The sequence below is a fragment of the Orycteropus afer genome, unplaced genomic scaffold, assembly GCF_000298275.1.
Source record: "Orycteropus afer afer isolate SDZICR_OR568_19922 unplaced genomic scaffold, OryAfe1.0 scaffold00045, whole genome shotgun sequence".
Lineage (NCBI taxonomy): Eukaryota > Metazoa > Chordata > Mammalia > Tubulidentata > Orycteropodidae > Orycteropus > Orycteropus afer.
In genome coordinates this window covers 5,495,306-5,518,947 of record NW_006921632.1, presented here as the reverse complement: position 1 = coordinate 5,518,947, position 23,642 = coordinate 5,495,306, and the positions used below count along the sequence as shown (strand labels likewise).

At 50.4% G+C, this 23,642-nt stretch overlaps 1 protein-coding gene across 1 annotated transcript in view; it reads right to left on the bottom strand.

Annotated features, from left to right (window-relative positions):
* Positions 1-23,642, bottom strand: part of COL2A1 (collagen type II alpha 1 chain) — a 33,148-nt gene that overhangs the window by 8,691 nt on the left and 815 nt on the right. Inside the window, exons 2-36 of the mRNA XM_007937889.2 lie at positions 19,493-19,699; positions 17,970-17,986; positions 17,731-17,763; positions 17,595-17,627; positions 17,434-17,487; positions 17,176-17,277; positions 16,082-16,159; positions 15,412-15,456; positions 15,249-15,302; positions 14,580-14,633; positions 13,761-13,814; positions 12,911-12,964; positions 12,728-12,781; positions 12,374-12,418; positions 11,844-11,897; positions 8,353-8,397; positions 8,005-8,058; positions 6,374-6,472; positions 6,011-6,055; positions 5,802-5,900; positions 5,573-5,626; positions 5,080-5,187; positions 4,654-4,707; positions 4,470-4,568; positions 4,269-4,322; positions 3,760-3,858; positions 3,307-3,360; positions 2,497-2,550; positions 2,090-2,143; positions 1,799-1,852; positions 1,554-1,598; positions 1,274-1,372; positions 928-1,035; positions 550-603; positions 226-279 (exon numbers count right to left, since the gene is read on the bottom strand). Of these exons, the coding sequence (XP_007936080.1) occupies positions 226-279; positions 550-603; positions 928-1,035; positions 1,274-1,372; positions 1,554-1,598; positions 1,799-1,852; positions 2,090-2,143; positions 2,497-2,550; positions 3,307-3,360; positions 3,760-3,858; positions 4,269-4,322; positions 4,470-4,568; positions 4,654-4,707; positions 5,080-5,187; positions 5,573-5,626; positions 5,802-5,900; positions 6,011-6,055; positions 6,374-6,472; positions 8,005-8,058; positions 8,353-8,397; positions 11,844-11,897; positions 12,374-12,418; positions 12,728-12,781; positions 12,911-12,964; positions 13,761-13,814; positions 14,580-14,633; positions 15,249-15,302; positions 15,412-15,456; positions 16,082-16,159; positions 17,176-17,277; positions 17,434-17,487; positions 17,595-17,627; positions 17,731-17,763; positions 17,970-17,986; positions 19,493-19,699 (2,324 nt within the window). The remainder of the gene's footprint in view (positions 1-225; positions 280-549; positions 604-927; positions 1,036-1,273; positions 1,373-1,553; positions 1,599-1,798; positions 1,853-2,089; positions 2,144-2,496; positions 2,551-3,306; positions 3,361-3,759; positions 3,859-4,268; positions 4,323-4,469; positions 4,569-4,653; positions 4,708-5,079; positions 5,188-5,572; positions 5,627-5,801; positions 5,901-6,010; positions 6,056-6,373; positions 6,473-8,004; positions 8,059-8,352; positions 8,398-11,843; positions 11,898-12,373; positions 12,419-12,727; positions 12,782-12,910; positions 12,965-13,760; positions 13,815-14,579; positions 14,634-15,248; positions 15,303-15,411; positions 15,457-16,081; positions 16,160-17,175; positions 17,278-17,433; positions 17,488-17,594; positions 17,628-17,730; positions 17,764-17,969; positions 17,987-19,492; positions 19,700-23,642) is intronic.

Here is a 23,642-nt window from a genome sequence, read left to right as displayed (position 1 = left end):
GCCTTTGCTGATCACACTTTTACCCCAAGGCCAACTGCTTCATCCTACAGGGCCCACAGCCCACAACTTCTACTTCTAAGAGGGCTCCCCACCCCAACCTGGGTCCTTGAAGCACCCCCTCCCCCACCGTGGGCAAGAGGTTCACAGCTGATAAATGTGGAAAAGAAATAGCCAAAGACAGATTGATGGGGGGCGCGAGGCAGAGATGAGGGAGATGTGACTTACCTTCTCACCGTTGGCACCAGCTGGACCAGGGGGACCAATAGGACCAGTAAGACCCTGGGGAGAAGAAGATGAGGTGAGGGAGGCGGAGAGAGTTTCATGAGGGACTGGGGCACAACAGGGACATGGGACCCCACCAATGAATGAGTCTTGGTGCATCCTCCCGTGTCACCCAGAACCTCCCACTCTCTGTCCTGCCCCCAGTTTTGAGAGGCTCAGGAGCCCCACTTATGCTGCCCAACTCCCTCCCCTGAGTACAGTACTAGAGACTCCCTGCATTGCCCTGCCCCCCAATTCCCAAGGTCCCTGTAGCCTGTAACCACTTACTCTGCCACCATCCTTTCCAGGGGCTCCTTCGGGGCCTTTCTCACCAACATCACCCTAGGGGAGAAAGAAAGCGGTCAGCCTCAGAGGAGCCCTCCAGGACCTTCTTTGCTAGCCCCATCCCACCCAGATCATGCCCCAGAGGGCACAGCTGTGGTCTCAGGGTGGGCCACAAGGGGTAACAGGAGTGAGACAAAGGGAAGGGTGGGGAGGGATTATCTCTAAAATGAAACAACTTCGAGGAGGGGTGTCCCCAAGTTCCTCAAGAATGGGTAACTGGGAGCCTCACCCCAGGTGGGGAGAGGGGGTGTGAAGGGCAAGAATATGGCTAAGTTGTGGCTTTGAGACTTTGGTGAGTGGCATGTTAAACCTGGTACTTACTCTGTCTCCCTTGGGACCAGCAATACCAGCTGCTCCCCTCTCACCAGGCATTCCCTGTAGACCTGGAGGACCCTGAGCCCCAGGGGGGCCAGCTGGGCCAGAAGCACCCTAGGGGGGAAGACAAGAAGGAGTCCATGGTGGGCAGCACCTTCCCAGGGACCCCAATGAACAGAGTGGGAAACCAGGGCCCCAAACCCTCCCTCCCTTGCTCTCTGCCTGACTTCCTTTCTGTCTCCATCTTCCACTCCTTCCTCCTTCTAGTTTTCATCCCCAGTCTCCCCTCTCCCCAGTCAGGCTCCCAGAGCTGGCCAAAGAACTCCCACCAGCAGGACTAGGATGTACTTACTTTGGGACCATCAGTGCCAGGAGTGCCAGGGAGGCCACGGGCCCCCTGGAGGCCTTGGGCCCCGGGAGAGCCACGTTCACCTGGGAAACCTCGTTCACCCTGCATCAGACACGGAAAGGGCAGTCAGGCAAGAGCAGAGGGGTGAAGGCCCAGGGAGAGGTCAGACCAGGGAGAAGCAGGGAGAGGTGCAGGGGAGTGGGCTATGGGCACCGGGCCCAGGAAAGGCCATGTGCTGGGAGACGCTGGCAGTGCTGCTGGGAAAGGCAGATAGAGCACTCACTCTGGGGCCCACAAGGCCAGGAGCACCAGCTTCACCAGGAACACCCTAGAAGACAAAGAAGGATGTGAGAGAGAGAATGCTTTCATGTCCTAAGAGCCCTGCTGAGGTTCTGTCCAGTGGGGCTGGGCTATGCTACCAGACATTCCCAGGCCTCACAGGCTTCTCATGCCCTACTGCCTTTAACTCCTGGGCAGAAGAGCTCTTCCCATCTAAACAGGTGCAGGCTCAAAGAGCCCCACACTCACCTGGTCACCTGGTTTTCCACCTTCACCTGGAGGACCGGGAGGGCCAGGAAGTCCCTAGAAGCCAAAGTGACCTGTGTTAGCAAAGGAGTGAGTATGCTGCCCCATCTTGGCAGGGAATTTCACAGAGGGCAAGCCAAAGAGAGGCAACAGCAATGAGACCCAGGAATGCTGGGAACCTGTTCTCCCCCGCTCACCAATCAGAAGGTTAGCCCTGTGCCCAGAGCCTGCTGCTGCCCCAGAGAGCCCTGGGCCTGGCAGGAGGCTGAAGAGGAAGTTAGTCTAGCCACCCACCTGGAATCCAGATGGCCCAGGAGCACCCTGCTCGCCTCGTTCTCCAGCAGGTCCCTACAGAGGAAAAAGGGCAAAGTGAGCAGAGCCAGTGCTCTGGAGAACCCAGCAGGTGCAGCCAGAAGGGCCTGGAAAGCCCTTCTGCTTCTCCCTTCACTGTCCAACCAAAGGGCTGTGTGCATGTGTGTCCCACTCTTCTTCCCTTCCGTGTCCTGCACCCCTGACAACTAGGCTGGGCTCCACACTGCCTCCAGGGACACCTGCCTCAGCGCAAGCTAAATCTGCTCGGACCTACATCTGTCAACTCCATTACTGGAAGAGCTGAGGTCCCCCTGCCTCCACCCTATCCCCTGCTTCCACCCAGCCCACCACATCCACAGGGCCACCAGAGAGGCTGGGCTGGCACTTACGGCGGGTCCAGGGGGACCTGCAGCACCCGTCTCACCATCTTTACCAGGAAGACCCTAAGGGGAGGGAAAAGGGTGATAAGGGACATACATTTATTTAGCTCTTCACTGGACAGCTGGACGTTTTGGTACAGGATTTTCAGATCAGTGAAAATCCTTTCGTTTTCTTCTTCTTCTTCTTCTTCTTCTTCTTCTTCTTCTTCTTCTTCTTCTTCTTCTTCTTCTTTTTCTTAATTTTTATTGTGATTTGGGTAAAAGTTTACAGAGCCAATTCATTTTCCATACAGCAGTTCATACACATTTTGTCTCATGACATCATTGACTGCAATTTCCCACAAAGTAATAGCTCTCTTCCCACTTCCTCCCTGTAGTTACTGCTTCCCGGTGTCCTTCTTTCCTATGCATTCTTGCCCCCTGAGCTATCTCCCTGGGCAAACACTGTCCTTCTGTTCTCCCACAATTGATCATGATTTGATCATTGATCGCTCTAAGGAGTGTATCTACCTGATGTAAATGTTCACCCCATATGCCTGTCTATTGTTTGGCTGGAAGCTACCTTCTCCTTTCTTCTTTCTTGGCCCCTCCGTCCCTCTCAGTCTTTCTCAGCATTGAAGACTACCTCCTCTCAGTGGACTCTAGCTAACAGCACCAGAAGTTTCCCTTGTGGGGTCTCAAAGGGCCCAGCCCAGCACAGGGCTCAACCTCAGGAATCAACAAGAGGAATCAAGGCCTTGGCCGTAGGGATGCCTTCCCTGTCTTCACTTGCAGGTGGTCAGCCAAGGCCAAGCCCCAGATTCTGAAAGGAGTACTTACTCTTAGACCAGGAGCACCAGGCAGTCCTTTCTCACCAGCTTTGCCAGGCTCACCCTAGAAGATAAAGAGTGCAGGACTATGGGGGGGGGTATCCACATGGGGGAGGGGGTGGAGACAGGGAGGCTGGGGAGACTGGGGCTTGGGACTACATCCTGATGGACAGCAAAGGATAAAATAAACTGTCAGCTCAGAGGTGTGAACCAGCAGCCAGACTACCAGATCCTGCCCCATGGAACAGCATCATGGCTAAGATGTCCTGAGGCTGTAAGGAGCTCTGAGTTTCCTCTGGGCCACAGGCACTCCTGCAGGACATGGAGGCCAGAGCTACCCATGGCACCAGGGCTCCCATGCATCACTGCCCCGGTTAACTCTATTGAACCAATCTTTTCCCTAAGTGAGCAGAAGATAGGTAACACTATGTGGAAGGAAATGGAATGGGAGGTTGTTACTTACATTGGCACCTTTGGGGCCAGGGAAACCCATGACACCAGGCTGCCCACGAGCCCCTTGAGGACCTGGAGGACCAGGGCGACCATCTTCACCAGGGGCTCCCTGAAAGAGAGGACACCATGCTCAAAACATATTCACTCTGCTCACATTCATCCATTCACTATTTACTAAGCACCTAATACATAGCAGCACAATACTAGGCACCAGCCATACACATGTAGCATCTGGGATTGGCCAAGGTTGCAACCATCAGCCTATACTACACACACTGCAAAAGGCAGTGCTTAGTTTATACGTTCCATGTACTTTGTCTTTTCCCAAAGAACCAACCAAATGCATAAATGAAGTGGCATCTTCAGAGCTCACAGCTACTACCCAGGCCACACTTGGCCTACCATCTAGGGCCACCCCCTCCAATTCTCAAAGGCTGCCTCACTCAAACTCCTATATCTCCCTTCCCACCTGCCTCCCCAGGGATAGTTCTCCCAACAATTCCAGGATGATAGACTTACAGAAGGACCAACTTTGCCTTGAGGACCAGCATCACCAGGGCGACCAGTGAGACCCTTTGTTCAGGAGAAAAAAGAGGATGAGTGTCAGGAACAGGCCCTCCTGGACCTCTCAACCCTGACAGCACAGGGCTGGGAGGGAGCAAGCAGGGAAGGGGCTGCTCAGAGTCCAAAGCCAAGGGCAAAAGCAGGTCTTTTACTCACCCGGGCTCCAGGAAGGCCGGGTTCTCCAGGACGGCCAGGGTCACCATTGGCTCCCTTGGGACCAGCGAGGCCACTGGGCCCTCGCTCTCCAGGTGCTCCCTATATAAGAGGAGGCAGGGAGTGAACAGGAGGCCACTTGACCAGGTTCTCAGGGAGGGACCCCAGCCCCTCTTTCCCTACTCACCTTGGGACCTGCCAAACCATCTTGACCTGGGAAACCACGGTTGCCAGGAGCACCCTAGAAAGAAGGAGGGAAGCAGAAGAAGAGAGAGAGTTAAGATGGACCCTAACCAACTATGGCTTGAGAGAGCCCAGTCAGGCCCACCAACCCACCAACCCCAATTTCTGTGGAGCTACACCCTGTAAGATTCTATGGAGTAACACCTTGGGTCTGCCTCCACTTTTCTGGAAGGAACTCAAACTGTTTCATGTCATTCTGGAGAAAGATGGCACAAAAAAGGAAAGGAATCCCTGTCCATATGGTGGTAAATAAAGAAAGGAGGGGTATGAGATCCAGAAGAGTCATGCATCTGGGCCAAGTAGCCACAAGGACTCAACTTTCATCTTGAGGTCACATTCCTAGTGAAACCGAGGGCCCTAGTCCACTTACTCTTTCTCCAGGGGGGCCAACGGGCCCAGCACCACCAGGCTCTCCACGAGCACCTCTTTTGCCTTCTTCACCAGCAGGGCCAGGGGCTCCCTGGGGGCCAGCAGGGCCCTGAGGACCAACACAAAAGAGAAACAGGGTAAGTCGTCAGCTGGCCCTAGGGCAAGCACTGGCCTGGTATGTGACCTTGGCAATTGTATCAAGGCTGGGGGTCTTAAGGAAGAAGGACCACAGAGGGTCAGCCCTAAGCTGAAGTGGCTTAGTGGGAAGAGATAGGATGACGAGTTCAAGCTGTTCACACTGGCTAAGCCAAAGTGGGGAGCTGAAGCTGCATGGGGCCCTCATAGCCCTATTGAGCTCCCTTCTCTAGGTACTCCTCAAGAGGTGCCAGATTGGGGGATGGATTCAGAAAGGTTGGGCTATAGGGTTGAAGGAGTGCTCTATGCCCCATGGACTAGCCAATAGGATAGACAAGGGCTTGTGGGCAGATACTTACAGTCTCTCCCTTGGGGCCTTGTTCACCTTTGAAGCCAGCAATACCAGGTTCACCCTGAACAAAAGAGAGGGCAGGCTCTCACACTGGGTTCTCCCTACGGACCTTGCCCCACCTCCAAACACCCTGCTACAGGTGCCCACAGACTAGGTCAGGAGAGCATAGTAGGAGGATGGACAGGGTTTGCCTCCATGGATGTCAATGAGACTTAGGCTTCAGCTTGGGCTCTTACCGTCTGACCTTTCGGGCCCAGAGGACCAGTAGCACCTTGAGGGCCAGGAGGACCACGGGGGCCAGGGAAGCCAGGAGCGCCAGCAATCCCAGGAGCACCCTGTCATGTCAGCAGGAGCAGAAGAGAAGAGGGTCAGGAGAGAAAGGTGATGAAAGCCTGACCCCTCCCACTGCACTCTTGGAGGAAAGAAATCCAAGGGCAATACTCACAGCAGATCCTTTGGCTCCAGGAATTCCGTCAGTTCCAGGGTTACCCTGAAAAAGCGGACAGGGCCATTATAAAATAAGCAGCAAAGAAGGAACCACACCTACCTCCAGGCCTCAAGAAGCCCAGGGCCAGGGGCTGGGGACAGAGCTATCCATCTCAGGGACACTTCTGCTGGATGTTTCCAGAGGGAAGACAGGGAATGGAAGAGACATGTCTCTGCAGATGGTGGGGCTGGGTGTTGGGCCAGAATGGAAGTTTGGAGACTGGGGCTCCCCTTCTCTCATAGTGAAGTATGGCATCAAGAATGCCAAGGCCAGAGGTCCACAGACCCCAAACCATTCTGGGCAAAGCAAAGCTGTACTTACAGAGGCACCAGCAGGCCCAGGGGAGCCAGGAGTACCAGGTTCACCTCGGGGACCTTGAGCACCTTCAGGCCCACGAGCCCCAGTGGGACCGGCTTCACCCTGGAGGGACACAGGGAGGAGTGAACTGAAGAGAAGGGACAGAGGATACAGACCTCTAGTGGGCCTGCAACACTTGAGGGCTAGCTGCACACACTGCACAGAAATGTATTTTATATATATGTACCAACTCCTGCACATGAGCACACATGTTCACACACAGGTCATGCTGCCATTTTTGTATATGACTTGCTACCCCTCCCTTCTCTACTTCTCATCTCCCCTCCACACTGTGAACTACCACAAGTGATGGCACAGTTAGGTGCTATGGCAATGGGCAGTTTGCTAGTTCAATCAGCACCTGTCAGCAAAGCCTCAACCAAGGGGTTTGGCCAGGCCCAGCAAGGTGGGATGACAACAGCTCAAAGGGGCAGAGTCCACTATTTCTCCACCACTCCTATTGTACTATTTTATTGAGGAAACTGAGGCCTCCAGAGAATTCCCAGTTACCTAGCTGTCTACTTCTTCACACACTGCATGCAGCCCAGGGCACCACTTTGCTCAAATCTGTCTGATGTGTGACCAGTACCAAGCTTTTGCCAAGGTGGCAAAAGCAGGCTGGGACAGGCTCTCCAACTCGACTTTTCCCGGCTCTGACTGCACTCCAGTCGTCCTCTGTTTCCGGCAGCCCCTCCACCACCTCCTACCCCCAAAATGGCCTCTGCTTTCATTTTCATTTTTTCCTGAAAGTTCCAGCTCTGGATGACAGAGTCCCTGAGGAGGCCTGCTGACCTGGAGAGAGGGCAGAGCCTCCTCAGGTTTCTTCTCAGAACATTCCTGCTTCACATTTGTAATTATTATTTTCTAAAGGTCAGGCCCCCTCACCTTCCGCTGTCCTCCTTACAATGGGTCTCCTTCACCCGGCTCCCAGGGCCTCAGACACTGTCTGGTTGCCATGGCAACCTCCAGGAGGGGAAAAGCAACCTGATGCCAGTGACCACATGGAGGCTCCTTATTCATCTCCTGGCAGCAGCAACGAGGAGAATTCCCTGGGACACTCACATTGGAATTCCTCCTGGGCCACAGGGGCCTTTCCCTGAACTGGCTGGCCTCCCACTGGCCTCTATTAATCCTCGGAAGAACTCAATTAATATGGCTTGGGAGAACCAAGCACTCCAAATGAAGCAGAAATGTGAAGGGGAGACAGGGAAGAAGGTCCTGTGAACCTCTCCTCCTTGCCCACTCTGTTCGGGTTTTTCCGTCTGTTTGGGTCTTTCCCCTTGACTTGTTTGCTTTCTTTCCCTCTGCTCCTGGTCTTCTCTCCCCATCTTTGTCTTTTGTCTGCTCTGCTCCTCACTCCGAAGTGGTTAACTACCTCCAACTTTTTATCATTCCATCTTACTTTCCCTTCCAACTGGTGACTGAGAAACAACCTGGCTTCTTCTCTTCCCTCCACGGAGAACAGCAGTGGACGGGGTGAGAGATACTCCTCAGAAGGGAAGAAGGGCTTATCAACGGGGTAGTTCAAGGGTCCTAAGGAAAGGGGAGCTTTGGGGTGCTCATGGGGTTCAGAACTCCAGCAGTGGGGCACATACCTTGGCACCGGGAGCACCTGGGAAGCCAGGACCACCAGCAGGACCAACAGGACCCTGAAGAGAAGGATGGGAGATAAACACCATTGCTTAGCCTCCAGAGTGAGCCACCCAACCCATCCCATTCCCCCCCACATGCTGATTTTGCTCAACACCCACTGACTAAGTCCTGGGGTGAACACAGTCCCCATGCCAGTATCCCCACGAATCTCCAGAAAGACGCCTTGCTTTGCCTGCTTCAGAAGGTGAAGCTAGTTTCTGACTATGAACATAATGAGAAGTAGACTTGCTTCATCTCCTTCCCTGACTACCCCCTCCTCCTAAAGCCTGCTGAAGATGAAATAAGCTTACCGGAGGGCCTGCAGGGCCTGGCTGACCATCATTGCCACGGGCACCCTGTGAACAACAAGAAAGAAGCAACCTGTGAGCAGCTCCCACCCACTCAGCCACTCCCTGCCTACAGCTCCCCTACAGAGACAACATGGGAGACACTGTGCTGGGGTGTCCCAGGAATAAGCATGAAGATGGTGAGGCTATGATGCTCTCCTCCCAGGAGAAAGAGGGCCCCAGAACCCTCCATGGTATCTGTAATGGGATTGAGAGGTGGCAATGGTGGGTGGGCTGTCATCAGCTCATTTGAGTTACCAGTTGCCCTTGATTCAATTCCAACTCATGGCAACCCCATGTGTGTCAGAGTAGAACTGTGCTCCGTAAGATTTTCAATGGCTGATTTCTCAGTAGATTGTCAGGCCTTTCTTCTGAGCCACCTCCGAGTGGACTTGGAACTCCAAGCTTTTGGTGAGCAGCCCAAGGTGTGACCATTTGCACCACCCAGGGACTTCTACATGAACTTATAGAACGTATTAGGAATTTCCCATCATTCTTTAAACTTCAGTTTAGGCCTCAAATATCCCCAACCTCAAGGCTGAGTTATCATTTAAAAATTCAGTGAATGTGAAAAAGGAAAACAAAATAGGGATGCAGAGATCTTGTCTTGGCACTTCCTGCCTGCTCACAGTGGGAAGTCAAGGCTCATTCAAGGCCTCAACTCCAGAGTGCCTCCAACTTTTGGCCTTTTCCAACACCCTCCCCCAGACAACCTGCTCCTGAGGAAAACACAGATGCCACCAGACATTTGCTGCTGGCCTGGGAAGAAAGCACCATGATAGGAACAGCACTGGCCTTTGGAAGACCCCAAATGTCTTCCAAGGCCACATCTGAGTTTGTGCCCCCAGGAGACATTTCCTTTATTCAGAAAGGCAGTGCTGCAGCTTCTTATCTATAGGACGTGTGCAATGGAGGTTTTCTCCAGGGTTGTGGAAAACATCTCCCATTTTCTCTTTGAAGCCCTCCAGGGGCCAGGGAATTCTTTATCCAAACTCTGGGAGCTGTCAGGCCTGATGGAGATGGACCTAAAGCCTGGTGTTTGGCTGCTGACCCAAGCAGGCCAAGAGGTGAGCTCTCCCCACTGGGCCTGCCTGTCTGTCTTGCCTCTCCTCTGAAGCCACTGGAGAAGGATGCTTTAGGGGAAGCTCACATCTTAAGACTCAAATCTTCTCCCTGGCTATGGCCCACTTCTCACTGAGACTCACCAGATCGGCATTATGCAGGAAAGCAAAAGAAGACTTAGCAGAAAAAACATCAGAGGAAATATAAAGCCTCTCAGTACTGGCCACAGCCCCTCCTGGACCTGCCTGACTACATAGGGAGACAGTGTTCCCAGGAAGTTCTTGAGCAATCTCCCCCCCAGGGGTCTGCTGGAGGAGATGCCAGGGCTAGACATGAGTGAAGGGAGTGCCGTGTGGCTCAGAGGAGTCAGAGCTGGGCTGGCATCTGCCTGTTCTGCTTGAAGTAAGGCTGTGTCCAGGGTTGGGTTGAGCAAGTCTGGCTCAAAGGAGGGCATGTGACTGCAGCAGGCAGAGGCTGGCCCAGTCCAATCCCCAGCCTGATGCCAGGCCTGTACTTGGAACTATGCAAGTTGCCCTGTGTCTGGGGCCTGCATGCCTCGGACACTTAACAGCCACTTTCTGGGAGTCCAAGCATTAGCTAAGAGGAGCCTGATTGGAGGTCAGAGGAATGAGGGAGGGGCAAAGAAAGGCAACACTGTCAACCTTCTAAACCAAATCCTACCCACACCCTGCCAGCCTAAGTACCACTGTGGGGTCAGGAACCAGTAAGGAGTATTGTGAAGCAGGGCTGCTATGCCCAGGAAGGAGGAAGAACAAGGACAGGGGATATAGGTCATCTCTACCCCTTCATGGAGGGAGGCCATGGTGGCTCGGAGCCCTGCTGCAGCCCTGCTAGGTCCTGCTAAGCTGTAGAAACAGCAGCGTTTCTTAGCAGATTCATACTCTCTAATCCCCTCACACAAAGGGACCTGGGGCAAGGCACTTGAGCAGCTCTGGCTGATAAATGAGGGCCTTGGCTGCTTGTTACTTTATTGATCTGCTTTCTTTTTTGCAAAATTGTTATTTGAGTGAAAGTTTTTGGGAAAAATTCTGCCCAACAGATGCATTATCTAGAGAGCAGCAAAACTGAGTGAAATGGACTGCTTTTGGCCAGCCCTCCCCTGTGAGGCGGGACCTCAGAGCTTGGGTGGCTGAGAGCTTGAAATCAACAGAAAGCATAATCTTCCTTAAACAGGGCTTTCACCACATCACTCGCCTGACCGAGCACCAATAAGAACTCCCTGTTGCCTGAGGGAACCAAACTAAATGCCTCTGTGGGCACCCCACACTCTTCATTGGCTCACTTCCCACATTGACTAGAGTCCGCCCTCCTGTCTGAGGTTGCAAAGCATCATTTGTCTTAAGCTATTTAACCTCCTATGCCAGAAGAAACCTCAGTTTCTTCTTTTCTAAAATGGGGAGAATAATGGAAAAACCCTGACAAAATTTGGAGGATTAAATGAAAACAAAGTATATAAGGTATTAAGGAGTGGCACAGTGGTGATGCATTGGTTAGGCACTTGGCTGCTAACCAAAAAGTGGGCTGTTCAAACCCTTTCTCTGTGGGAGAAAGATATTGCAGTCTGCTTCTGTACTGATAACAGCTTATTCGGCAGTTCTACTCTGTCCTATAGAGTCGCTATCAAAATCAACCTGATGGCAATGAGTTTGACTTTGATTTTATATAAGCATGGGAAATGCTAATTGAACAGGAGCCACAGGTATCATATTATAGTTTTCATCACCAATTATCAGCAGCAGTACCCAGTGCAGGGGGACCCGTATGGTGATGCTAAACAAACAGTTATGGTCAAGTCCATTCCGACTCATGGCAACCCCATGTGCATCAGAGTAGAACTGTGCTCCTTGAGGTTTCAATGCTGATTTTTGGGAATTTGGCCAACAGGAATTTCTTCCAAGGTGTCTCTGGGTGGACTTGAACAACTTCTCAGTTAGCTGCCAAGTGCATTCAATGTTTGCACCACCCAGTGACTTCAAGATGATGTTCACTTTTATATTTTTCTCAGGCATCATCCGAGCAACCAGAAAAGCACAAACACTAGCATAGTGCTATAGCCAACTTAAGTCTGTCCATTTCACACCCTGTATTGGCTGGAAAGTGAGTGGGAGGCGCTGAAGGAATTGCTTGAATAACCGAGACTAGATAGAAAAGAGTCTTGCTCTCACCAACCAACCTTCCCCTTTCCTTCAACTGCGCAGACCCAGCCTGGGAATTTGTGACTGACACACTCAGAGTGAATTCTTATGGGGAACATGATATTCTCTACACCACAGGGTTGTTTTGAGAGTCAATGAAATAACCATATATGAAAGTAGTTTGTAAACTTGAAAGTGCTGGGCAAAGGGTGGCTTTTGGCTTTGTCAATGACTCACCGCAGCACCGGCAGGGCCAGTCCGTCCTCTCTCACCAGGCAGACCACGGGGACCCTGGAATACATGAGGACAGCACTAGCATGAGTTGGCTTAATGGCATTCTGCACAATACCTTCTACCTGGACACCAGAGGGTGGTGGGGTGCCCACGCCGGGAAGCAGAGGTGCAATTCCTGACTGTGCTACCTTTCTGACTAGGCCAAGACACCTCACAATACAACAACCAAAGGTTTTTCTACCCACAAATGCTCCTATTGTTACCAAAATGTTAATAAAAAGAATTTTCATGAATTGGAACATTTTAATGTCTTAACAAGGCTGCCTATTTCAGGGCAATATTAGTGAAACCTGGTACAAGTCATCTAGTCAGTGTATTTTGCTTTTTGTTCATAATTTGATCAAATCTGAAAAAGTGAATCTCCACTTTCCAAAAAGGGAGCACTGATGTTTACAGTGCAGCCATCTGACAGGCTTAGGAGGTGTGTGAAGAGGGTCTGGGCAGCCCTCCCACAAGGCGACGTTCATACTCACCATGGGGCCTGGAGAACCGTTCTCACCAGGGGAGCCACTCTCACCCTAGGAAAAAGACACATGGGTCAGTGCCCGTGACCCCATTTCAGGCCTCCAGAAAACTTCCAGAAAGAAATTGGAAGCTCTGGTCATTCCAGCCAGAACCAATCCACACAAATTTTTGTTATGAGAAGGACAATTCCCCCAAGACATCCAGGCCTGCTGTTCATCCATCAAGTTCTAAGACTGGGTGTTCCCAACAAACTATTTTGATGTCCTAACTCTGCTAAGTGCAACAGCACCTCCTCAACTAGAAGAAGAGGCTCCTGGTTGTCTCCCCCACCTCCACATTCCAATGTGCTTCCTGGTCCTTACCTTAGCACCTGGAGCACCTGCTTCTCCCTTAGCACCATCTAGACCTGGGTAACCCTAGGAGACAAGAGAAAACATTCAATCATGCTTCGGAAGAACCTATATAGGAAGCAGTACACATAGCACTAGACGCTTTTCTTTCCCCAAGGCAAGCCCATCCTTCACACATCCCACCATGATACTTACTCTGTGACCTTTGACACCAGGGAGGCCTGGGGTTCCTGGGAAGCCGCGAGCACCCTGCAATCCCAAGAGGAAATGTTCAGGGCCCCGAATAGAAGAATAGGGTCAAGGCTGCCCCGGGCTGCTAGCAGGCCTTCAGAACCAGCTCTCCGGGTTGCTGAGGAGCAGTCATGGACTCCAGCACATGGACAGCTTTTTTAGTAAACTCAGGAAGACTAAGTCTCACATGGCCCCCAATCTTAAGCAAACCCAAACCAAGCCAAACCCATTGCCATCGATTCTGACTCATAGCGACCCCCACTGGGTTTCCGAGGCTGTAAATCTTTATGGAAGTAGATCCCCCATCTTCCTTCTGTGGAACAGCTGGTGGGTTTAAATCACTGATCTTCTAGTTAGCAGACAAATGCCTTAACTGCTATGCCACCAGAGCTCCCCTCAATCTCATGCAAATGAGTATAAATAACAACTGCCCAGCCTCCCTTGTGGGCCAGTGTTAGGAATCACAATGAGTTAATAAACAAGAAGGTGTGATAGATCTAGGTACTGTTAGCACTTAGTTTTGTTGTTGTTAGGTGCCATTGAGTTAACTTCCACTCACAGCAATCCCACAGTGTTAGAGTAGAACTGTCCATAGCGTTTCCTAGGCTATAATCTTTACAGAAGCAGGTTGCCAGATCTTTCTCCCCCAAAGACACTGGGTGAGTTTGAACTGCCAACCTTTTGATTAGCACCTGAGCACTTTACCATTGAGCTACTTAGTTTTACAAGTAAACTAATAGAACTAGATGATCTGGGTCTGAGGTTACTGCCTTGATTCCAGAGAGGGTTGAGGCTGAGAAACGTGGGCCTTTACCTGAGGGCCAGGAAGGCCTCTCTCACCAGCTTTCCCAGGTTTTCCAGCTTCACCCTAAAGAGAGAGAGAGAGATGTCAGCTTCCTTGGAAGTCGGGTTAGCATAGTTTGCATAATTCAGAATGGGTGTCTCTCCCAGTCCTCCAGGCCTTTGCCCACCTACATACCCATCTCCCTCCCCTCACTCAGATTCCAGATGTTCCTGCATGTCCTTTATGGGGCATGCTTTATTCTTCCCAACACCCTGATGGTCAATGGGTCAGCTCCTCTGTCCTCACCCTGCCACCAACCTCCCCTGGAAGACTCTGCGTCTCCTCTTAGGCCCTGCTGGCTGGGCCAGCTCTCCTTAACCTTAAGAGATGTTAACTAATGATATTCATAAAACCACTCAAGAGTGCCAACTCTGGTTCTTCACTTCGTTTGCATCCTTTGTAGACAGCCTGACTTGGGCTGAGTTTTTCCTAACTCATCTACAATTAAGATAATGCTGGGTTGGTGAATGCTTCTTTCTTTATTTTTCCTTCTCTACATCTTGCCCTTGTGTTTTCCCTCTCCCTTCTCTGGTTTCTCAATTTCCCTTCTTGGGGCTAATGATGTTTTAATTATTTCCCTTCCCATTGTGTCCAAAGCAGTCCCACAAGTGGGAATGTAGACAGTAGTAGACAGAGTCGGGGTTTATAACTGACCAATATTGTCACTCAGGATACTGCCACCCTGTGCCAAGCCACAGGTACATCCACATCAGTTCCCCATCCCTACACAGCCTCTCCAGACCTTTCCAAAGGAGGCAGCTTCTCAAATGACTACTCGATCATACTCACATCATCACCAGGTTTTCCAGGGGGGCCAGGAGGACCACGGGGACCCATGGGACCCTACAAACAAAGGAAGAGATTTAAGAGATGGCTGGAAGGAGAAGGCATCCAGGTATTAGACAAAACCTTGACAAAACTTTTATAAGCTTGTTCTCCCATGAGGAAGAAAGACAGAAAGGGAAAATGCCTATTTGTGCTGAGAGCGTAACAGTGCTAAGTAGACCACAGTGGAAGGCAGCATACAGCACGACCCATAAAGAGGAAATGGTGAGAGTTCTTGGTGGACCTTGCCCCATTTGATTCTCTGTCAGAGTTCATCCATAGCTAAGAACTGTTGTTGTTGTTATGTGCCATCGAGTCGGACCCGACTCATGGCAACCCCTCCTTGGGTTTCTGAGGCAGTATCACTACAGAAGTAGATTGCCCCATCTTCTTCCGAGGAGTGGCTGGTGGGTTTGAACCACCAGCCTTCTGGTTAGCAGTCAAGTGCCTTAGGCACTACGCTACCAGAGCTCCTAGTTAAGAACTAGGTACAGAATTTTCTCTGGGCCACTGCACTGGGGGGAAAGAGCTAGGCCAAGACTGGGAGGTGCTGGCAGCTGGGGTTTGGGGATCTGAGTGGTGGATCATGAGAAGCTTCCCAGGACAGGGGGCAGGGCCCTGACAGATACTCACAGAAACTCCAGGTTCACCAGGTTCACCAGGATTGCCTTGAAATCCTTGAGGTCCCTAAAAAGCAAAGTGAGGACACCATGTTGGCCACCCAAACTGTGCTAAGGCATCAGAGATCTTGACATGCATCTGCAACACCACTGAGAGGAAAAGATGGAGCACTTACAGGAGCACCGGCAGGGCCTGGAGGGCCTCGGGGTCCCATGGGGCCCTGTGGAACAGAAAATGAGGAAGTTTACTGGAAATGCTTCGCCAGTAGCATCCAGTGTGCCACCTCTCTTGAGCCAAAAGCCCGACAAAGGACAAGGAGATACTCTGTAGGCTGAGGGCCTATGGTGGCTGTTCCCTCTCACTTCCCACTCCCCATGCAACAATCTATTTTTATTTATAGCCACCATTTGGACAGAAAAGCTGGCCTTGCTTTCTCCTGGAAAGCAGCCATGTTTACTAAAGTCTGAGTTTCATTTAGCATGTGCCAAGCTGAGCTGCAGGGCTGAGATTTCCTGCTGGAAGTCTTGTGGATGCTGGAGAACAGTAGCTGCTGTCTGCATTCTTCAGTTCTCATTCCAAGAGCAATAGCAACTGGCCTTCTAACAGATCAGCCTATATGCATCTCTCCATCCTCATTCTTCTTAGCCACTCCAGTGCATCATTAAAACTGGCACCCATCACTATTAAAAACCAAATGCATTGGGCTAACTAAATGGGAGGTTACATAACTGATGCAGAAGAGCTGTTCTAAGCAATTACCTCTAAAGCAGAGGTTGTCAGAGTCTTTGGCTCTGCTAATGGCCCTCCTGTCACTTTGGCTGGGAAAAGCTGATGTCTTTTCTTACCATTGGCCCTTGCATTACTCCCATCTGGGCACCTCCAGCCTTCTCATCAAATCCTCCAGCCATCTGGGCAGCAAAGTTCTGCAAATCAACCCAACAACATCAGGAGCTAATAAGGCCCTAGAACCTTCCTACTTGGCTGAGTTAAATTATATCTGAATAGGAAGAACTTTATTTCGAGAAATATTAAGTGTTGGAGACAACTTAACATTGATCAGAATTACCATTACCAATGATTCCTGAAAAATAGTTTTGGAAGTGTGTTATTAGCTGACAGTGGAAAAATCAGTTTCCTGGAAGATGAGTGATTATTTGGACAAATACCAGTTACCTGAACTCCATTTTAGGAAATTATTTTTTAACTCTCAAATATTAAATACACAATTTAACATACACTGAGAGTTATGACTAAAATATCACCTTTAAAGGTATTTTTTGTTTTTCAAGAGTTTAATGACCAACAAAGGACCAAAATCACCAGTCTTGAAATATTTCAGCAAAGGATGTTGTGGGCGTCTGTGAGTCCATTTAAGTTTAGGAATTTAAAACACAGCAAACATAAAAATGGCAGACCTGTAAAAACTGGGCAATAATACAATTTGTTGATTGGTTTGATTCCAAAAATGACTTTAGCCACACATCTTCACTCAGTGGGGCTCTTTCATGAGAATGAATAGTTGCTTGGAATGTACTTGGCAAGGACCAAAAACAAATGTCTTCCAAGGACAGTGGTCACTCTTCTTCCAGGGAAACACAAGTGCCCAGTCATCCTCTACCTCTTGCTACCTCCCCTTTGCCCCTAAGAATCAACCACATAGTTCAGACGCCAGGGAGCCAGGTAACTGAAGACCTTCTTTGCAGAAACCCAGTGAGTGAAAAAAAAAAAAAAAACAAACAAAAACAGGCAGCCCTTAGCACCACAGTCTCATGCTTAATATGTGATTCCACCAAATTATAGGCCTGAGGGAGTAGCCATTGGAGAGGCTATGTACACATTGCCGGACACTCTGGGAGCCAGTCAGGTAAGTGAAAGTAGCAATTTAGAAGCCACATCTCTAGTGGAACAGCCCAAAGGAAGGGGAAGTAAGGATACTCACTCCACCAAGACCAGGGGGGCCAGGGGGCCCAGGAGGACCAGGGGGGCCAGGATTTCCAGGGGTCCCGGGCTCTCCATCTCTGCCACGAGGTCCAGGGGCACCCTTGGCAGAAAGAAAAAAAGATACCCAATGTGAAACATGTTTATTCTAGAACCATCTGTCCACAGGCTGCCCTTAGGGAGCTAGTCAGACATGCTGTGGAGCCTTAGAGGACATGGGGAGTCCACACAGGTGAAGTAATGCTGCTTCTCTACTCACTTTTTCACCTTTGTCACCACGATCACCTCTGGGTCCTTGTTCACCTGCAGGTCCCTGAAGGTAAAGAAAACGGTGAGGTGACAGCCAAGTCAGGGGGCTGCAGATCAGTTCCTTGAAGGCAATAAGGAAGGGTTGGAGGAAGGGCTATCTTCCTTTCTTACCTGAGGCCCAGGAGGTCCTTTGGGTCCTACAATCTATAACAGAAAGACCCACAGGAAGGCAAGTTAAAGGGAGTACAAGGAAATAGTCCATGTAGAGTAGTAGATGCAACATAATAGGAGAATAATTTGCACTTACATCCTTGATGTCTCCAGGTTCACCTTTCTGTCCCTGAAATAGGAAACATTCTTAGGATTAAGCTAAATAAGTCCACTAAGCCCAGCTACCAAAACCCTGCCCAGCAGCCCCAAAGTGAGCTGCCCTCTGAAACAAGCCACTTTAGATGTCTAAAATAGTCTTCTAAAGAACTGTAGGCAGGATTACCACAGCACTCCTCTGAAGAAGGGAAAAGAAAGGCAAAAGCAAAAACAACTCACCTTTGGTCCTGGTTGCCCTGCAAAGGGGAAAAAATAAATAGAGGAGAATGTAAGATTCATGAGATGAGTAAGAACAAGTTTTTGTCACTCAAATACTCTTTCAAGATCAAACAAAAAAAAGGACACAACCAATGAAGGAGACAGCTTCCTGTTACACCTCTGAACCTCTCTGTTGGGGTGTTAGGGTCATTGAGGTCCTGAGGTTGCTGAGATCTCATGAGGAATGGAGGTGACCCAGGTTTCGTTATTCAAGTTAGTCAAGCAGTAAGCATGCAAAAGAATGGAGCAAGGGAGATCCAAGAAGAAAATCAAGAGCCCAAGACCTAATTAGCCACAAAGAAGGAAAGCAAGCACCCAAAACAGACAAAATAGTCATTCTCTCTTTTTCCCCACAGAGTTGGAAACCCCACCTGCACCCCAGCCCCTCCCAGAAGAAGAGTTAGGTACTTAGAAAGGTCTTACGTTAGAGCTGGGTCTCCTTGAAGCAAGCACAAAAAAACAGCAGGGCACATTAGTTACAAAAAGCACTGTAGCCATCCACCCCAAATCAATAACCCTCCCCATCAGCAGCAGCAAAATGGTAAAGGCAATTAACTCTTCACACACATGGGCCCCTGCAAAGTGATCTAGAGATCTGAATCATAAAAACAGCTTCCCAAAGGAGCCAGTGTGGTGAAGTGTTAGCAAAGGCCAATTCTCACTTCCCCTTTACCTGTCTTCTCTACCTTGAGCAGGGAAGGAACAGCGAGCACCACCCAAGAAGCCTAGACATGTGTCCCCATCCACTTTGCAGGGAGGTAGGCCTTGGGTTTCAGTGCTGGGGAAGGATCACCTGCCCATCATCTACCAGCACTAGTTCCAGCTGGGAGTTAACTGCCCACTAGACTGCAGGATCCCAGCCCCATCTCTACCCTTCACCAGTAGAACTCCCAACACCTAGGATGTCCTTCTCTTGTTAACCTGCTTCTTAATTGGCAGGTAGCTCCAACAGAGGAAAAACAAAGAGGAAACTACCACCAATGTTCCATACTTCAAAGAGGCAAACTGTCCCTTCTATCCCCCACTAGCTGGCAAAGGTTTCTCCATACAGAAAAGCGTATCTCTGAGGATGTCTTCTTTGAAGAAGACAAGGTGTGTGTGATAGAGGAGAAATTAATTTGTGGTTTGGCCTGACAGAGCACTTGATTCTCACTATGGCTCTAGTAATTTCCAGAGATGTTTCTAAAGAGGATATTGTTATGGAATTGCATCTCTCCTTCCAGGTGTCCTAGAGCCATATGTTTTGAAGACATTCGGTGAGAAAGGATTCCTACAGTGTCTTGGACTCACTCAGTTTCAGCCTCCACTGTGTGGATAGGTATGGGGGCAAGTGAGAAGTGGCCTTTCCTTTCTGCCCTAGCTGCTGGGGTCCCATGGATAACCAGGCCCTCTGCTTTGCAGAGATGTCCAATATCCATGGGAAAGCATCTGCTGCACCCACAAGTAATTTATTTATGTGGAACAGGAAATAAATAAATTACGACCACTGGCAGTGGAGAGGTCAGTTGGGCAGATGGGGCAGCACTCTCCGAAGGGGATCTCAGGGCTGAGGCAGTCTTTCACATCTTCACAGATTATGTCGTCGCAGAGGACAGTTCCAGTGTCACAGACACAGATCCGGCAGGGCTCGGGTTTCCACACATCCTTATCATTATACCTCTGCCCATCCTGCACACAGCTGCCAGCCTCCTCTGCACCAAGGGTGGGGCAGAGAGAGCAGAGAACCAAGGGAAGGAGGCAGGAGGGAGCCAGAAGAGAAAAAGAGAAAGAGGTTGCAATCAACGTGACATCATTCAAATGCTGAAGAATGGGCTAGAAACACCTGAACACAGATGACTTAAACATGATGTTTCTAAAAGCATTCGTTTCTTCCACGTAGTCAACAAATATGTATTGTGTGCCCTGCATGTGTTGTCTATTCACTAGTGAAAATCCTGACCTGGCCACGAAGCTGAGGGTGCTACTGTAGCATATCCTTTGTCCCCACCAGGGGAAACCCAATAATGGGAGGGTGGAAAGACTGGAGAGTGAGTGGGAAGAAATCAGACTCTTAACTGGAACTCTGGGACTGTAAAGGTAGAGGAGAAAGGGAAATGGTGAGGAACCCCCTCCCTTTTTTTTTCTTTTTTCAGCCTTCCTCTGAAAATTGTGGGAGCTGCTAAATACAATTGACATTTAAAATACAGAGAGAATATAGAAAATTCTACTCACAAAAATTGGAATCTATAAAAAGCCAGCTCCAAAAGTGCACATATAATTGGGCCTGGGGGTGAGGAGTATGATGAAAAAGGAGAAAGAAAGAGCCAACTGGAATTAAGATCTGGTCACATTCTGTAAGCCATATAGTGTTAGGACGAAGTTGGAGAGGGATAGGCCCAATCAAACAATACACTTGGGGCAGGAGAAGGCTAATAAAATGCCTTGGGAGGCAGAGTCAAAGTGTCCCCAAGCTGACCTCCAGCTGAAGCCCTCCCTGGAGAAGTCCAACCTGTGTCTAAATACAGCACCTCAACTTGGGGGGTGCATGAACACCTGGCCGCTGCTAAAATCAGCCAGTCCAGGCCTGGCCTTCTCCAAGAATGCAGACTAAGAACAGCACAGACTGGCCCCTCTTCCTAAGCGCCCTGAAGTCTGGAATTCACACTGCAAATGAAACCTGTGCTGACAAGAGTGCTCCTTAGAGTGCCAAGGGGCTGCAAAGCCCATACCATGTGCTAGGGAGGGCCCCTGGAGCTGTTTTTCTCATCAAAATCCCCAAGGCAATGGCAGCAGGCAGGAAGAATAGTAAGAAAGAGACAAAAAAAAACAGGTGGGTGGGGAAAGAAATGGACCTGCCCTCTGATCTTTCAGGAAACTTTTCATAAATCTAAAGATAAATGTTTCTTTTTTCTCCCCTTCACCAGAAGAAATCCATCTAGACTTTAGGCAGGATAATCTTGAGAGGTAAGAGCTGCCATCACATGGGACCTGACTCATAGCGACCCCTCCTTGGGTTTCTGAGGCGGTATCACTACGGAAGTAGATTGCCCAACCTTCCTTCTGAATCTTGAGAGGTGAGGGGATGTTATCCCAGGGGACAGAAGGAGACTGCAAGGGCGCACCCACTGGTAATGGAGCTGGAGCTGTAGAAAGCCTGCAGCGGTGTCCAACAGTGCTAAGGAGAGGGAGGCCTTGGTTAACGGAGGCCTCGGTTAACGGTCTCCTGTTCCGCCTCTGAAGGAAGAGCACACCCTCACCCAGGAGGCCCCAGGAAGGAAAGGGTAGAAAATGCTGGAAGGAGGTATACCCTGAATGCAGATCAGATTTCTCTAGGAAGGGCGCCCCAGGATGTGCAGGAGCAGGGGCAGAGCCAGGCAGCGCTGGGTGTGAGAGGCTCTGTGGCTGCTGCTCTGGACAGGCTGGCCACAGACACTGGCAGAGTGAAAAGTGGGATTAGATGACGGCCCCAGAAAGGAGCCAGCACCGTAACCAGATCTCCTAGGTGTGGACGCAGGAGCCCAGCACCATCATAATTGCTGTTGGAAAACGGCTGCTGATAGCATCCCGGCGCGCCCGATTGGGTTCCCCTCATTACAGCAGAGCCATATAAGTGACTCTTTGTGGCAGGCCAATTAAAAAGCTACCTCTTTCGGGGAACTGTTTTGCTTTGCCGCAGCTCTGCTAAGGGCTGGAGCCTAGGAGGTGGCGGGCGGGCACAGGGGGGCATTGTGGGAGAGGGTGTCGGGGAGTCCGGGAGAACCCACCTCTCATGAATGGGGCTTTTCTCGAGCACACACAGAGCCCGATTCACCGGTCTTCGCGAGGAACCAGTTTAAATAAATACGGGCAGCGTTTCAGCCCCATCTGGAAGCCATCGCTGCCAATCTCCCTACGCAAACAACCTCACAAAGGGGGATTGAGGTCTCTCCCCGAAGCCAAGGGGCACTTTCAGAGACAAGAGCTGTGAAATGCAGATGTGGGTCAGAAACGCAGCCAATACATTTCTCAAACTCATGGAAAGCTGGAGAGGACGGGTGTGCCGGGCTCTATATACCCTTTACTTATTACTATGGAGTGATTCTGACTCATGGATACCCTTTAGGGCACAGCAGAAATGCCCTATAGAGTTTCCAAGACTGTAATCTTTAGGAAGCAGATTGCCACATCTTTCTCTCGCAGAACGGCTGTTAGGTTCAAACTGCCGATCTTTCAAGTTAGCAGCCCAGCCCTTAATCACTGAAGCACAGGGGTCCTTGCCTGGGCTCTACGTTCTGATATTCCTAACCTCTGCTCAGACTGCACCTTGCTTCACATCACATTTTGGGATCCACGGATCAGGTGGGGAGGTGTCATGGAGGTGGGATGCACCAGAGCCCAAAGTCAGCCCTCCCGTGCAGAATTACACTACCCCAGGGAGGAGGAGGAGCGCCAGAGAGGATAGGACTCAAGAAATTATGGAATTCACTCTTTCCTGGGAAAGATACCGCAGTGAGAGTACTCTGTCACTTAAGCGAATGCCTCTAATACCAGATGGAAATGTGCGGTTTGTTTTAGGGTCACACAAACCCCATTACACACTAAAGCAAAGGTCAGTCAAGAAGACACAGTTGTGGGCATGTGCATGTAAATTTAGGATAAATTACAGTCACTCCATGCCCAAGGAGGGGTCGCTATGAGTTGGGGCCGACTCGACCGCACATAACAACAACAACAACTACCATGCCCAAGGCCACATATGGACACACCTTGTTCCCCAAAAAGGCCAAGGTGTGCACCTTTCCCTTAGCGCACCAGAAGGACATCTGGCCCAAGTCTGCTGCCTGCCCTCCGGAGCTTGCTAGGCTAGCTCCAGCCCTGGTCCTGCGGGGTCAGTTGTACTAATGAACGGAAAGTCTTCCTGGGTCTTACGCCTTCCAAACCATCTCTGGAGGCAGCTTGGTGGCAGGCGAGAGCTCAAAGAGCCTTGTCGGCAAAGAGACTTTGATTCTCCACCCCACCCCACCCCCAAGTTTCCCCTGCGATTGATTTACAATCTGTAGCATACAAAGACAGACCTGCAATCCTAGCCCTCGGAAACATGCCCAAACACGTGGAAAAAAAAAAAAAACCCTCTCTACCTAATACACTTTCCAGGCTTCGTTTGTCCTGAATATAATCCCAGACAGTGGGACGTTACCAAAGGCGGCGGTGAAAAGGTGCGGTCTGAGACGCGTTTGGACCAGATTGTAAAACTACCAGGCCATCTTTAGCTAAATTTGATCAAAATAGTTACAGAAATTGACCAGCTCTGTGCCCCCTCCCCTGCTTCTCTCTCTCTCTCTCTCTCTCACTCTCTCTCTCTCTCTCTCTCTCACACACACACACACACACATGCACGCATGCACACGCGCGCGCGCGTACCCACACACATACACACACAGGCCTCCGTTTGGCACGATGAATTTCAGAAATTTAGAAAAGTAACTCATTGTAGTACTTGGGGAGAGAGGAAAGAGACAGGGGGAGGGGGCGCTATTTTGGGGGCTTTTGAAGAGCACTGTCTGGTTGGAATGTTATCGCTCTTTAGAAGACCTCTCCTATGGGAAGTTTCTGGACCCTTGAGGAGAAGGGAGGCAGAAGAAGGCTGCACCTTGCTCCAGCGCCAGTGGGCGGGGG